Below are 15,981 nucleotides of genomic sequence, written 5' to 3' on the forward strand. Positions count from 1 at the left end.
TACAGAGAATGGCGGCCATTGACAGAAGAGATCTTAACTCCCAGAATTCCTTTCGTGGGCGAGGTGCTCTGTCCAGGTATGACTGCTGGGCAATGACCTGATCCACAGATTGACTGACTATCAATCTATCAATCTATCAATCTATCTGATATGTTGGGCAGATTCCAGGTCCGAATGTGTTCTCTGTCTCCAGGTTAGTTAGTATGGTGATGACGCTGAGAGAATGGGCCCATAAGAGTTTGGCTGAAGAGGCGGAGCGACCGGATTCCTTCTTGGAGCGTTTCCGAGGCCCCGCCCCCGTGGACCTACAGGCCCCGCCCAGCAGGTTTAGCCACACCCACACCGACTCTGACACAGATACTGAAGGCAGACGCGCCAGACGCACGTAAGAGAAGAAAACACACATAAGAAGCAGACACATTAAAACACTGACTGACATTTGTATACATCTCTCTTTGTCTGCTTCTTTCTCTCTCTCTCCCTCTCTCTCTCTCTTTCTCAGGAGGAGGAGGTGTAATGTGTTGGTCTTGTCCCCATCTGATGATGCGTACTACTACTGGCTGATGGTGATTGGTGCTGCTGTTCTGTATAACTGGACCCTCCTAGTCGTCAGGTCAGGAATCACATATCATTACTACTACTACTAGTACTACTACTACTACTACTACTACTGCTACTGATGTTACAACTACTACTTCTACTACCCCTACTACTACCGATGTTACTACTACTACTACTACTACTGCTACTACTACTAATACTGATGTTACTACTATTACTACTACTACTACTAATACTGATGTTACTACTACCACTACTACTACTACTACCAATGTTACTACTACTACTACTACTACTGCTACTACTACCAGTACTGAGGGAATGCCTATCTGTGTGTGTAGGGCCTGTTTTGATGAGCTCCAGATGAAGGGTGTGTTGGTGTGGCTGGTACTGGACTATCTCTGTGATGGAGTCTATATCCTGGATATGGCTGTTCGTCTGCGCACAGGTAATAAAATAATATAACTGAAATGAAACTTCCTGTCCTGAAATCTCCTGGACAGGCGAGATATTCCTACATGGGAAGTCTTTATAAGAAACTCTCTATTATCTGTAAATTATGAAGTGGAACTCATGTTCTGATAGTATGTGTGAGAATGGTTGATTATGTGACCGTATCTGCACATATATATTTGCTTGCTACAGATTTCTTGGATCAGGGTGTAATCAAATACATTTGTCATCTGAGAGAGATTTCTCAGGGAACTTGATAACTAAAGTTTATCATTATTATGTTTATACTGTGTGTTAAGGTTTCTTGGATCAGGGCTTGATGGTGAAAGACGTGCGTCGCCTGAGAGAAACCTACTTTCGCAAAGTTCAGTCTAAACTTGACATCTGCTCCATCCTTCCCACTGACCTGCTGTACCTCTCCCTGGGACTCGCCTACACTCCCCTCCTTCGATTCAACCGGCTGCTTCGCCTGCAGCGTCTCTTTGAGTTCTTTGAGCGTACAGAAACCCGAACGGGCTACCCCAACGCTTTCCGCATCTGTAAACTGGTTCTGTACATCCTGGTGATCATCCACTGGAACGCCTGCGTTTACTACAGCTTCTCCAAGGTCCTGGGACTCGGCTCGGATTCCTGGGTTTATCCCAATGCTTCTGACCCAGAGTTTAGCTCTCTGGCCAGAAGTTATATATACTGCCTGTACTGGTCCACTCTGACACTGACTACCATCGGAGAGACACCGCCTCCTGTCAGAGATGAAGAGTATCTGTTCTTGGTATTTGACTTCCTGGTAAGTTCTTAGCAATGATGTAACCTTAGCTTTGCTGCTAAAATCTTACCTTTTGAGTCAGACCGATACATAATCTTAATTCCATTAACACAACCTCCTGTCTCTGAGATTTAGGTACATTCACATGAGCATTTGTGATATCCCATGTATTGAGACCTATGCGTTGACAAATGATATGGATTGACGGAGTGCGTGAAAATATCGCAATCCAGTCTGTCAAAAAATAAAAAGTAAAAGTAGTTGAACTTTTGACAGAGTGCAGGCAAACGTCATCCGCTAATGGACTTCATCAGCCAATGAAATTTGTACAGACTGCTCCAAAAGGTTTCGAGACCCGCCCTCAAACCGCAACGCAACCTAGGTGGTTTCAACGCAGACTTGTTTGTGAATGTGACACATGCCAAATTTCCCATGTGAACCCCACCTTACCCTTCATTCAAGTTTGGGTTGTACTTTTGTCCGAGTCGGGAATACGTCACAACTCTGCCATCCAAGTAGTTTGCGTTCACATGCTTTATGGTCAGAAAATTGGAGAACATTTCCTCAACTGTTTACAGACATTGCCAACCTTCTGGGCTAATATTACCAATTGAGCTAGCGATAGCCTAGGTAACAAGCAATCTTCAGCTATTTCAGGGGATTATGAATGTAAATACCACAGGTAATTGAATGCCTTAGCACTATAGTTATCAAGGAATATCCATGGCTTTTAACTTTGTACTTGTGGTTCATTTTCGACTTTATTGTATGAAATTTCTTACCGTTCACGTACGACTTTGCGCTCTGTTCAGCCATGTTGGAAAAAGCGATGACGTCACAACTCGGCTAATTCATGCAGCATACAATCCCAATTTCTCCGACATAGGGTGTTCATGTGACAGTTTCTGGTCGGAAACTCGTTCAGACCATAAATCCGACACCTCTTGAATGCAGTTATCCTAACGATAGGTATAATAGCCTTATACCTTGTTGCTCCCAAAGAATCCAATGTATCGAGAATGTATCTACAATGCACCAAAAACCCTGTCAATGACCTATTTTAGGTTGGCGTTCTGATTTTTGCCTCCATTGTGGGGAATGTTGGAGCCATGATCTCCAACATGAATGCTACGAGAGCAGCCTTCCAGAGCCGCGTGGACGCGCTGAAGCACTACATGCACTTCAGACACGTCAGCAAGGAGCTGGAGCAGCGCGTCATTCGCTGGTTCGACTACCTCTGGAGCAATCAGAAGGCTGTGGACGAACAGGAGGTGTTGAAGAGCCTGCCCAATAAGCTGAGAGCGGAGATTGCTATTAATGTTCACCTGGACACACTGAAGAAGGTAAAAACCCAAACACAACATGACCCCTTAAAGTCCATTTCTAAACCCTTAAATCGCATGATGGTCGCTCATGTTTGAACACATAACATGGGAAAACATTTCTAAATGTGTTCTTCAGCTTCCACAAATGGCTTATTGCAGCGAGCTATAAGGAGAAGATATTACCATCAATTGCTACCCCATCTTCTAACCCTGACCATTACCTGTGTGTGTGTGTGTGTGTGTGTATATGTGCACAGGTACGCATATTTCAAGACTGTGAAGCAGGCCTGCTGGTAGAGTTGGTGTTGAAACTTCGACCGCAAGTCTTCAGTCCTGGAGACTACATCTGTCGAAAAGTCAGTATTACTTTTACTACTACTGCTGATACAACGATAGTACTATACATTACTACTGTTAGTACTACTACAACTACAACTAGCTAAATGCATCCATTGTTAGACAGCTAGCGGCTAGACATTCATTATCTAACAGACCTTCTGCAGTTTTTCCCATCGATCAAACATAATGACTTTCCCTTCCTATGTATTCTCCAACCTTTTGTTTTCTAGGGAGACGTGGGTAAGGAGATGTACATCATTAAAGATGGCCACCTGGCGGTGGTGGGGGAGGATGGCGCCAGCCAGTTAGCTGTACTGACCGCTGGAAGCTGCTTTGGAGAAATCAGCATCCTGAACATCAGCGGCAGCAAGATGGGGAACAGACGCACGGCTAACATCCGTAGTCTGGGCTACTCAGACCTCTTTTGCCTTTCCAAACAAGACCTGATGGAGGCGCTGCAGGAGTTCCCCCATGCCAGGGCCCAGCTGGAGCAGAGGGGGCGGGACATCCTGCAGAAGGAGGGGCTTCTAGAGGAAGTGAATGTGTCTGCAGGGGAGGAGCTTGAGGAGAAGGTGGAGAGGTTGGAATCCAGTCTGGACCGGCTACAGGTAAATACTACTGCTAATTCCACTAACCAATACTACTGCTACTACTACTACTACTACCACTACAACTACAACTACTACTGCTACTGCTACTGCTATTGCTATTGCTATTGCTATTGCTATTGCTATTGCTACTGCTACTGCTGCTACTACTACTACTGCTACTTTAAAAATAATAATGATAACAATAATGCTTCTGCAATGGAGACCACCCAAAATTTGTCTGTTTTTTTTTGTATGTTTATGTAAATGCAAGATACGTTTTTAACATTCAGATATTTGAGTGTTCATTGGAAGTTTACATTGGTAACAATGTAATGTGAGAAAATATTTAACTCCGTCCACATATTAATACTAATAATAATAATGTTGCCTTTAGACCTGTCTGGCCCGTCTGCAGAGCGAATTCAACTCCTCACAGCTTCGACTGAAACAGCGAATCACAGCCGTGGAGCACAACATCACCACGGCAACCACAGGCAGCGGCTTCCTGTCTGATGCCGACGGCAATGAGAGTGTCTCCGGGGGCGACGGCATACGCAGCGAAATCAACATCCGGCTCTGATTGGTTGATTAATTATGGAAGTAGCACGCAGCATTTTCATTGTTGCAAAACTTAGCGTGCTACTTCATTCATAAAAAAAAGTGAAAAAAAATGCACATGGCTTATCATTTTTACTCTTGCTGTTCTCCATTTGCCAGTGCCTGTCTTAATGTATGTTCTTTCCATCAATTTTAACAATATTTTCATGTATTTCATATTTCATATATTTGTATCTTTTATATCTTAAATCTCTTATATCTTTTTCCCTCGTTTCTACCCTCTTAAAATTTTACACTTTGTTTTGTTTAAACTTTTTATTGAGGAATATACAGTAAAAAAAAAAAAAAAAGAAGACATTCCTGATATCCTTTTTACAATTTTCACAACAATTTACAATTTTCACAGCATTTATCCTAAGCATAGAAGGAAAGACAGAGAAATACCCTACTATTCTCCTCATAAAATGTTATACTTTGTTTAAAGGAGAACAGGCAGTTTACTCCCCCCTGGTGTATATTGAGACAGTTTATTGTTGGTACGGGCCATTTATGTGTTCTCTCAAGCTGTTCTCTGTAATTTGAGACCTCTGTGTTGTAGGCCTTAGAAACCATAACAAATCCCGGTAAAACCAGTTAAACAATTATAATTTCTGCCATGGATCTCTGATGTTTTTCTTCAGCAGGTTGGGTTCTTTTTACTGTAAACTAACCTGAGAAAAAACTGGGAACTTTTTAGAGAAGCCTTCTGAACTTTTTCTGAACGTTTCTATTTTGTCGATTGTCTTTAAAAGTTTTTACTCCTACTTTTAGAACTTTGAGCTCTGGGCTGTTGTTCAATGGAAATCATTTTACTCTAATAATTATGATGTTTATTGTTAATAATAAATATTGTGTTAACCCTAACGCTGAACATTCCTTGTGAGTTTGATCACCCCGCCATATAATTTTGTAGAACACAGTACTACTACTACTGCCATTGTTACTACTAGTGCACATCGTGTGTAATCCTGAATGGCCGTGTGTGTGTGTGTGTGTGTGAGAGAGAGAGAGAGAGAGAGATAACAGTGCCATACCCTAATGTGGGACACTGCATGCTTTGTAGCCATGTCAACTAGTGACTTGGGACCAAAGTCCAACGTCACCTGACTGGAAGATTTCAGGAAGTGATTTTTAAGAAACTGGGGAAAACAGGAGGTTCAGGTAGAAACACTCTGTCTGGTTCTCTCTACCTTTCTCTCTCTGTTGCTCTCTCTTTTACTCTTCCATGTCACTCCTTGTTTTTTCCTCTTTTCCTTCCCCCTATGTCTTTCTCCCTGTCTTTATCAGTCTTCTCTCTTCCCTCCTCTCCTCTATCTCTCTGCCTCAGCCTTTTCATTGACAGTAGGCTGACTTTCTGTCATTGTATAGAGCTGGATTTACATCAGCATTGCTTTCCTTTATTCACCAATAGGTTTTCCATGCTACACCTGTAATGTTAAGGTCAGATTCAGGTCATGCAGGGTTTACAAATTAGACTTTTTGTCTCTATTCCTGTGGAAATACAGTATTAGACCCGTAACCTTCGTTTTTTTTTATCAGTGGTCTTATCTTAGTGTGTCTGTGTGCATGCTTATGTGTGGGTGTGTGTTTGTGCACATATTTACATGCATGTGTGTGTCTGCAAGTGTAAGTTTCAGAGATGGAGATTAGCAGTGTGTTGCTGTGCATGGTGTTAGCAGCCAGTGTGACACCAGTGTCTGCTGCGGCACAGGTAAGCCCTGCTTTTATGTTACTATTCAGTTGTTCTTTAAATTTTTTTTTTTTAAGGCAGTTCAGCCTATTATTCATTAGTATCCCAGGACCAGGAGACCCCATGTTGCACTTATTTAAGCAGGAAAGAGAGAATTACAGGGTTAGGATTCAAGAATCCTCTTCAATGAATGATATGCCCTCTCCACTCACTTTAATTGCTCTCAAAAATCCCATCAATCTCTCTCCTTAGCTCTATTTTCTAGCCATTTGGTCTTACATGATCATTCTGTCACAGGAATATCAGGGCACTGCAGCTCTGACCTTTGACCTCCTTACTGTTGGTTACTTATAATGTTGGTGAGTTTAAGCTTGCCCTACTGTTGCAGTCACTGCAAGTCACTCTGGATAAGAGCATCAGCTACATGTAAAATGTTACACAAAATTAGTTTTCTGCAGAATGCTATACCTCCATCTTTGCCATTTTCTCAATATACAGAACAATGCACAGACATTTGGAGTGGCAGTAGCATGAGCAAGTAAACTATTTAATTATGATACGATACGCTCTGTATTAAAAAAAAAAAGAAATACACATCATTCACACAATCACATAGCACATAAAACACATAATCACACTACACTCAATTACACATAAGCATCAGAATAGCACACCCTGGGATACCCCCATATTGCACTGAGCCCTTATATTACACCCTCCACACTAAAAAATATGTTTATTGTTTAGGGAAGGTCAGAGAGCTGTTCTTTCAAGGATATCTTACCTTAAGGTAAAGATGTTGGTAAACCAAATACACAAATGAACACATTGTCAGAATATAGAGTCCATCTATGGTGTTTTACAGCACCTCTTACTGGCTAATCCAGGCATCTGTGTAGGTCTCTATCTGAATCTCTACCAGCTCCAGGACTGCAGTTCTGTAGCTGAACCTGACCTCTGACCTCCCTGGATATATAGTTATTATTGTGTATCTATATCTGTATAGTGCATATATATGTGTAAATAGATATCTTTATGCATATCCTAGCCTGGCGTCATAGAGAGCCTCCTGTTGGCCACCCAGCAGCGTCCCTGGCTGTGGGGCGTCTATGTCTTCATTGTTGGACTTCCCATCATCCTCTTCGTCAGCCTCATGTGGCCTGACAAGGTACTGTAGGTGTGTGTGTGTGTGGTTTGGTCTAGTGCAAATATAGGAAATCTGATTGTGTATGTGTGTGTGTGTGTCTGTGTGTGTGTGTGTGTGTGTGTGCCTAGAGGTTTGGACCCCCTGATCAGCAGTACTATTACAAGAAGTCTGATGATGCTCAACCAGACGACCCTCAGTTCACACAACAGGCACAAACACTGGAAAACAATGGTAACATTATATTATTATTATTATTAACAGTAATACTAGTAGTAACAGTAGCGATAATTTCAGTAGTAGTTTACTAGTAGTAGTGGTGGTAGTAATAGTAGTAGCAGGAGCTGTAGTAGTGTTATTTATATTGTCTGTATTCTATTCTATTCTATTCTATTCTGTGTCTAGGGAGGGCTGACAGATCTGTGGCCAGGAGGAGAGACACTCCAGGCAACCTGAGGAAGTCTGATTTAGACCTGAAGGTGAGATTCATGATGCAATTATCTTAACGCATTCAATATTCTGGACGGAACCATTTGGAGCTATTGGGACAATGCCGATTTCAATGTTTGTTTGTGTGTGTGTGTGTGTGTGTGTGTAGGGTCGATGATCGGCGCAGCAGCCAGGAAAAAGGGAAAGCTGCATCGGTTCAGAACAACCTCCTTGACAACAGTTGCCATGGAAAAAAGTTCTCTCAGTGCAACCAACTATTCTGCACAGTACAGTACAGCAGTGAGTCCACAAGAGGGCAGTGTGCTGTCACAACTTTCACCAACCAGACTGCATGGCTGAAACTGAGACTACTTTGTATAATACACAAACACCTGAGGACTGACTCATGTGTTTTCAATGCAAATTAAATATTCTGCAGTATTGGTTCATTAAACCGTATCGGAGTGAGCCATTTCTTGACAATAAATAACATATATAAGCTAAAATATTTTTTTTTTTCAAATATTCCTAAATGTTCCCATCAGATTTATTTCACCTGTCCTTGACCCCAGGGGCTTCATGTCATAATGTTCTTTATAATGTAAAACCAAATTCAGTAGTGAAACACCTGCTATCAGTGATTTCAAATTAAAACTAACTGCATTATAAGGGGAGTTGTAATCAAGAGTCCCTACTTCACATCTATTCCCAGTGAGGGGCATTGGAGAAGAATTACACTAATACATGTCCAAGATGTCATAGTGACCTCTGCACATACACCATACACACCCACACACTGTTCTACTGGGACTTCTCTACATTCATTTCTTTATTCATTGGAGGTGATGTGGATGTTTGCTTGGCATGCATGAACTGACACTATCTAGATTGACCTATTATGCAAATGGCTCTTTTTATTCTATATAGAAATATGATAAATAAATTATGGAATTCTACAATTATTTTATGGAATGTGCATATAATGTAAGATATGTACTGTCAATGTAATATTCATTTTAACTTCCCTCCCCCTTTTACTTTAACCTATTACTTCTCCTATTCCCCTTTCCTTCCCAGGTCTATGATTGGTCTGTTTTTAATCAGTGTCACCTGTGTTCATGAGCCCTATAGGATATTTTTTTACAATGCTTTTCATCTTGTACTTTTATCTGATGAAGGTCCATTTGGAATTAAACATGTTTTTAAAATCACAACGAAATGAAAAATGACTTTCCCACCTTGTTAGCTAATTCTCCATATCATAACGTACACTTATGTAACAATAAATGCCAAACAATTTACAAGATGTTCATTTTTTTCATTCATTCATTTTTTAAATTCCATTACTTTTACTTCCTGGAAAATGGTGTATTTTTAGTGGTTACTCCCGTCCGCCCCTCCCATCATATAAAACCTGCAACTTTATGGTGTCTTATAACCTAAGACACTTTAATAAGACTGACTATTAAAATTTGGACACTTATCACTAAGAGTGTTGCACTTTGTAATCCTTCAAGGGAAAACACATCTTCAGTGGCATTTATCTGGTATGGCAACATCTATTTGAAGTTAGAAATTGGCACATTATTACTAATCATTAAACCTTTGGAGCTAGACCAGCACCTTACATTCACTATTCACCTACAGATTTCCAATGTTTGACTTATATATAATATGATCACACTTTCTATTGTTACCCAACAAAATGACTCAGCAATGCTTTTAATGCCAGTCTTTTGAAGCAAACACTAGCTGACTAAAAGGAAAGGAATGGAAAAATTGTTGTTCTGGCAAGTGGAGAACAAAGAGAACAGAAGGGAGGGAAGCGATAAGAAGAGGAGGAGAGAAAAGCCAAAAGACAACAGAGAAGAGAATTAGTGCTGTTGAGCAACACACTGAATCCCAACTCCATTCTTCAGGGACGCTGCACTTTGGCCGAACCTCTGCTTTTCACTCCTCTGATGAAATGCATGGCGGAATATGGTTACATTTTTTTCATATTATCATCTGTTACATGATGAATGACGTGCCTGCTCTATTCTATTCTATTCCCCAAAAAACACAATAGAAGTTTTCCCATAAGTCCTGCTGGTTTTGGCATGTGTGTATGTTCTGACACTCTGCACATGTTTTTTTTTATTTTATGACTGTAGAGAATCAGGTATTCCCTCTCTCTCTCTCTCTCTCCTTGGCTACAGCTTTTGTTTGGCTCTGGCGGTGAGGAATATTTCACAAATCTAAAGCTTTGTGCAGGTTCCTGAGAGGAGAAAGTCAAACAGATTCAACTGAACTCCTTGGAAGAAGTCCCCCTCTCGTTTGACTTGTAAGAGTTTACTGGTCTTTGGTACTGTAAGCAGGGAGAGGATGGGAGGCCCACTGGTGCTTCTCATAGGACTGAATGTCCTCATGGCTGGCTCTCCTTCTCTGGCTGTAAGTACATGGATTCAGCATTTCTAGGTACTAATCTTTGAAAAATAAGGTGGTTATCCTGTACCTAATTACATATATACTGTATATGCGTATGTAATGTAGGTGTATGTAGGTCTGATCAACGATTTGAATATATTTTGTCATAGAGAAAGGTGGTTCGGGGATACTAAAATGTACTTTTGGGACAGTTACATCAGATCCTGTGCACTGGTAAATGTAACTTCTCTGAGTGTGTGTTCTTGTATTTCTGTACTTATGAGGACCAAATGTCCTCATAAGGAGAGAGAAACTTCCAAAGTGAGGACATTTTGGCCGGTCCTCACCTCTTTAAGTTTAAGTTAGGGTTAAGGTTAAAAGGTTACGCTTGTTGTGGTGAGGGTTAAAGTAATAATCAACAACTTTTTCGTATATTCAATATGTATAATGTTCAATACTTGTCTGTTTTTCTATGCTCTATTGCCAACTGATACCATACAATAGTGATTCAAGCTATTGCCAGTTCATGAAAGCTTTTACATTTGCTGTTCTAAACTCCTATGAGAAAAAATCCTTTGCTGCTCAGTGATGCGTTTTATGTTTAGGGAAGGAACAACAGCGGTTTGTTTGGTATAAATAGAAGAAGGTAGAAGAAATATAAGAAGCTGCAGTCTATATTATTATTATAGTCTTTATTATTACAGTATGTTGGGACAGTGCCTAGACTGAGTGCGAAACACCAAAGCACTGATCGTTTTTATCACCAGAGGTGTCGCCAAAATCAAGAAAAACAAGAATCTTGCGAATTAGTTAGAGTAACTAAAGCCCAAACCCAAATCTGTGTAAAGCCTGACATCTAATGGTAAAAAGCATGCTACTGAAATGGCCATCTGCTATTAGCTGATCTTTGGTGTCACGTGATGTCACCACTTGCTGTATTCTATAGAAGGTGACATCACCTGGCACCATTTTTTCCATTGATTATACATACAAGTAAATATATACATATATATATAAAAAAGAAAGAGGCAGACTTACCTATTGTCTCCATGTACCAGGTCTGTGGTACGTTTAGGTGTTGAATATTTTCCCTTGAAGGCATTCTGCCTTTATACAGAATAGGGAAGTGGTGAAAGGAGATGACTAACACAATACAGTGATTAAACCACCTCTCAGTGTCTTACTGCTATGATTGTATGAAATGCCTGCCACACCAATCCCTGTATGCCTGATTATTGTGTGTAATGACTTCTTAGAACAACGTATTGTCAATTTTTGCTGTAGCTGTGACTATCTGTGCTTTCTTTAAATGAGGATATTCAACCACAAACCCCCCCCCCCAAAAAAACAGATGGCAATTTCAGTAGCATGCTTTTTATGATTTGGGTTTGGGGTTTAGTTCCTCTTTAAAGGGAAATGAAACACATAGCCTGTTTTTCCAGGTTTAATTGACATGTACTGGTTAAAAGCATGATATTGCAATTGCAATCCTGTGATTTATGTGGTTATCTGTTTGTCATGGATTAGCCAACAACAACCAAGATCAGCCAATAGCAGATTGCAATTGCAATAGCATGTTTTTAACCAGTAGATGTCAGTCCAACCTGAAAAGTAGTCGATGTGTTTGGTTTTCCTTTAAGGTTAGGGTTAGGGGTTAGAGAATGCATGCCATGTGAATGAGGGTCCATATAGTAATACAAATGTGTGTGTGCGTGTGTGTGTGTGTGTGTGTGTGTGTGCAGGCGTCAGACAGCTGTCGTGAGGAGGTGGTTCGTCTGAGGGAGCAGGAGAAGCTTCTGAAGAGCCGGGTTCAGAAGCAAGAGATCCTCCTGCACAGATTACAGCTGCTGAACCAGCCAAAGCCTGGCAACAAGGACAAGCCCAGACCAGACCAGACCCAGGACACACAGCACCCAGGTCAGAGACGTTCAAGTCTTCATTCTCACTAGAAGATAATGCTTGAAAACTGAGCTCACTGGAATATATAGCGTTAAAAAATTCCCATTATCTGCCTAAATGTTGGATGCAACTTAATTTTTGAAACCTCAAATCAAGTTGTGAAACAGCTGAAATGGGAATGTGAAAATACATCAAATATTTACTCTCTCTTTGTGTGTGTGTGTGTGTGTGTGTGTGTGTGTCAGACTGTTCCCAGCTCTTCAGTTCTGGCTCCAAATCCAGTGGTTTCTACAGTATCAAACCCCATGGCAGCCCCTCTCCAGTCACAGTCTACTGTGACATGACTGATGGAGGCGGATGGACGGTCGTACAGAGGCGGACAGATGGCACCGAGAGGTTCAACAGGTGTGAGTGTGTGTGTGTGTGTGTGAGTCTGATATCAAGCAAGGAAATCATCAAAAGCAATACACCCTGTTTTCATAACCCTTCTTTAAAATAAAATCACTACAAAGAAACTTAGATGATTAGAAATTGACTGATGTCTGTGCTCTATCTATCTATCTATCTATCTATCTATCTATCTATCTATCTATCAGGTCGTGGGCTGAGTATAAGGATGGTTTTGGAGACATGGAGTCAGAAACAGGAGAGTTCTGGCTGGGAAATGACAACCTGCATTACATTACTGCACAAGGTCAATATTTTTTTCTAACATTAGAATGCATGAGAGTATCTAGATCTTTCTGTAAAGAAATGTGATGTTACAAAGTCAAGGTGGACAACACAGCAGGCTGTAAAGAACAAAAGCATCATTAAAAAGACTGTGTTTCATGGACTTCAGTGACAGGTGGCATTGTTCTCTGTGTCTAGAGCCAAGATATGGGTTGGATTTATTATGTGATTTATTTCATTTTTCAGAAAGTATTTATTATTTATCTGTCTGCCACAGGGAATTATTCTCTAAGGATCAACCTGGAAGACTTTGAGGGTAACCAGCGCTACGCCGACTACAAGAACTTCAGAGTGGCTCATGAACAGGTGGGATGGATGGATGGATGGATGGATGGTTGTTTAAATGGGTGGATGTCATACTACAAATGCCACACCTCATAATACTCACCACTAATAAACCAAAAAATAAAACTAAAAGTTGGAGTAAGTAGTTGAAAACAATTATTCACTACTAAGCGAAGATAAATTGATGGTAGCTTGACCATTGAGAATGAATGGGAAGCCCCAAGATTCATTGCGAAAAGGACACATAACATTTACTAATTAATTAATGTGGTTTTAATCCTTGGTAATAGACCAACATTTATTGTATATATATTTGAATGTTGCTAAATTGGTATCAAGATGACAATGAATGTAAAAATTTTACTTTTTGTTGCTAAAAATGGTTTTATGAGCATAAATGTACTTACTACTTCTCCTATGTGGCTGGTTCCAGCTCAGCCATGTTGAAATGGAAGTCTCTTCCTAAATGCCCCATCACATGACACATAGTGTTTATCATTGATAGAATACAGTGGGTGGTCCAACCTACCCGCTGGTTCATCTTACCCCGCTCTCCCCTACAGAGACTGTTGAATCAGCAGGGAAAATGAACAACTGTGCGTCTTAACTGATCACACAAGGTCAATGGATTTGATATTCACACTCACTCTCTCTCTCTCTCTCTCTCTCTCTCTCTCCCTCTCTCTCTCTCTCTCTCCCTCTCTGCAGGACCAGTACCGACTTACCTTTGGAAGCTGTTCAGGCACCGCCGGAGATTCTCTGTCCGGCGGCTATCAGGTCGGCGTCTCAGCGTGGGCCAGCCACCAGGCCATGAGGTTCAGCACCTACGACCGGGACAACGACAACTACAGGGGGAACTGTGCCCAGGAGGACAAAGGAGGCTGGTGGTTCAACAGGTTAGGGCCTTTACTCCTTTTGGGGGATCCATAGAGAGTACCTCCGTCCTTTACAGAAAAAAAAATCACCGAAGACGATTTCCTCCATCTCTCTCTCAGGTGTCACTCGGCCCATCTCAACGGCCGGTACTACCCTCATGGCCACTACAGCGGGGTCACAGACGACGGGGTGGTTTGGTACACTTGGCGGGGATGGTGGTACTCCCTGAAGACCAGCATCATGAAGCTGCGACCCTCTGACTTCAAAGTCAACCCGATCGACGACCCCAACGCTGTTCGGAACCTCGGCCCTCCCTCCTAGGCCTGGGACGAGTCAATCAGATTAGCATATAATACAATTTTTTTGCATATGGTTTAGAAGCACTGCCCTTATGCAGCCATTACACCTCGTGCATGATGTATTTTTATGCTGTGGCTAGTTCACAGCATAAAAATGCCTTCACATGCAGTGGCTTAAGATTACAAACAGCAAGGTATTCATCATCATACTCCACTTTATCTCAGCTCAATTTAGCTTATGAACATACTGTAGCAGCTCTATCCCTGTCACTTCAATTATAACCAAGATTTAACAAATAAAACAAGGAATCAATATTCCTTTTGTCTGTCGAATTATTTTGTATTCTTATTTGGTAACATTGCATGTCAGTGGATCTCATAACTGCAGCATTTCAAGGCCCGTTCTGCAAGGAGCGTGGTTCAAGTGTTTTTAATTTCAAGGGCCACTGATTAGAATGACATGGGCAATTTTGCATTCATTCAATTTTCAAGTGGAAATTAAACTAGTCTTCATCCCCTGACAACTTTCAAGGAGCCCACTTGCAAAACCACTGTCATAGAAATTGAGAGAGAGGGTCGGCTGACTCTGGAAATACTTGTCACTCACAAAAAGACAGAAAATGAATCTAATCTGCTGCTTTATTAACATTTTTTGGTGGTGCCTATAAAAGCTCCATGGGGAATGGGAGAATGCCTCACTGCAGCACTTGTATCTTTCTGTATTAGATCAGAAAATCTTCAGTTGAAACTGTATTTTGGGATATTCTCCCAGTGAATCTTTTAAGGGTGCAAATTTTGTAACAGTTGTACCAGCTTAAGATTTTAAACAGTTTGCACATACATTCGTTCAGCAATCTGGAGAAAGTCAGTAACACTTTTATTTCCTCTCTCTCCACACCAACAACTGTGTTCCTAAATCAAAAGTCTCTCCAAAGACTCCATCCTGTAAAGAATACAGCCTCTTGCAAATATTCAGGACTGGTAAAACTTCACACTTTGCTTCCTTCCCTCGTTTGCCTTCTGGTTCACTGGTAGAAGAGAAACTCTCACTTCCTCAAACACCGGGTATGATCTCAACTTTGTATTATTTGATTTTTTTTTTCATATGTATGTTTTGCTGATCACTTCTGCTGACTCTGACCTCATAACAACTTATGAGCCCGAACAAAGCAATAAATCCCTGGGCGGGGGCTTTCTGGTGATTCCTAAATCTAGGAAGCTGGAGACATTCTGATTCTTATTTTTACAACAAAAGTCGTTTTGAGGTGTGAACTGATTGCCTCCAGCTGCGTCCTATGACAGCTCGATGGAATCACATGTTAAGACACATTTTTATCCCAAATAATTAAAAAATAAAGATGTTTCAGACTCTGTACATAACATAGGCCTAGGTCGGAGGAGAGAAAATAAATCAAGCTACTGTATCCTTATGATCTTGTGCTTGTGGAAAATCCGGAGCTGCCCTGTTGGGCGGTGTTTATCCGAATGCGTGAACGGCTCAGTTTAGGCAGAAACTCCGTCCACTCGGACTATCTTGTTGAGTAAAACAGGCACCCCATCCGTGGTTAACACCACCGCTGATTGGCTGAC

At 41.2% G+C, this 15,981-nt stretch overlaps 3 protein-coding genes across 3 annotated transcripts in view; all 3 read left to right on the top strand.

The window, feature by feature from the left end:
• Window positions 1-4,614, top strand: part of LOC139651551 (cyclic nucleotide-gated cation channel-like) — a 6,741-nt gene extending 2,127 nt beyond the window's left edge. Inside the window, exons 2-10 of the mRNA XM_071528510.1 lie at window positions 1-76; window positions 194-385; window positions 503-613; window positions 903-1,009; window positions 1,314-1,801; window positions 2,845-3,123; window positions 3,363-3,461; window positions 3,675-4,052; window positions 4,429-4,614. The exon at window positions 1-76 is cut by the window's left edge and continues 35 nt beyond it. Coding sequence (XP_071384611.1) covers window positions 1-76; window positions 194-385; window positions 503-613; window positions 903-1,009; window positions 1,314-1,801; window positions 2,845-3,123; window positions 3,363-3,461; window positions 3,675-4,052; window positions 4,429-4,614 — 1,916 coding nt within the window. The remainder of the gene's footprint in view (window positions 77-193; window positions 386-502; window positions 614-902; window positions 1,010-1,313; window positions 1,802-2,844; window positions 3,124-3,362; window positions 3,462-3,674; window positions 4,053-4,428) is intronic.
• A 1,078-nt stretch (window positions 4,615-5,692) lies between these two features.
• On the top strand, window positions 5,693-9,144 carry LOC139651558 (calnexin-like). The gene is made up of 6 exons (XM_071528520.1): window positions 5,693-5,792; window positions 6,257-6,342; window positions 7,370-7,489; window positions 7,597-7,699; window positions 7,871-7,944; window positions 8,064-9,144. Exons 2-6 carry the CDS (start codon window positions 6,271-6,273, stop codon window positions 8,070-8,072), a joined length of 378 nt encoding a protein of 125 aa, XP_071384621.1. The 5' UTR covers window positions 5,693-5,792; window positions 6,257-6,270; the 3' UTR covers window positions 8,073-9,144.
• Window positions 9,145-10,202: 1,058 nt separating this feature from the next.
• fgl1 (fibrinogen-like 1) lies at window positions 10,203-14,565 on the top strand. Its single transcript, XM_071528517.1, has 7 exons — window positions 10,203-10,324; window positions 12,043-12,217; window positions 12,445-12,604; window positions 12,796-12,893; window positions 13,149-13,237; window positions 13,925-14,112; window positions 14,212-14,565. Exons 1-7 carry the CDS (start codon window positions 10,259-10,261, stop codon window positions 14,411-14,413), a joined length of 978 nt encoding a protein of 325 aa, XP_071384618.1. The 5' UTR covers window positions 10,203-10,258; the 3' UTR covers window positions 14,414-14,565.
• The last annotated feature ends 1,416 nt before the right edge of the window (window positions 14,566-15,981 follow it).

The sequence above is a fragment of the Centroberyx affinis genome, unplaced genomic scaffold, assembly GCF_046629955.1.
Source record: "Centroberyx affinis isolate AG114_WGS23_722 - 3 ecotype Tasmania unplaced genomic scaffold, CSIRO-AGI_Caff_v1 ptg001682l_1, whole genome shotgun sequence".
NCBI lineage: Eukaryota > Metazoa > Chordata > Actinopteri > Beryciformes > Berycidae > Centroberyx > Centroberyx affinis.

Coding starts and splice junctions, on each gene's coding strand:
- fgl1 (XM_071528517.1), top strand. CDS start 10,259: ATGGGAGGCCCACTGGTGCTTCTCATAGGACTGAATGTCCTCATGGCT. Junction 12,218..12,444: donor CCAGGACACACAGCACCCAG/GTCAGAGACGTT, acceptor TGTGTGTGTCAG/ACTGTTCCCAGCTCTTCAGT. Junction 12,605..12,795: donor GGCACCGAGAGGTTCAACAG/GTGTGAGTGTGT, acceptor TCTATCTATCAG/GTCGTGGGCTGAGTATAAGG.
- LOC139651558 (XM_071528520.1), top strand. CDS start 6,271: ATGGAGATTAGCAGTGTGTTGCTGTGCATGGTGTTAGCAGCCAGTGTG. Junction 7,490..7,596: donor GCCTCATGTGGCCTGACAAG/GTACTGTAGGTG, acceptor GTGTGTGCCTAG/AGGTTTGGACCCCCTGATCA. Junction 7,700..7,870: donor ACAAACACTGGAAAACAATG/GTAACATTATAT, acceptor TTCTGTGTCTAG/GGAGGGCTGACAGATCTGTG.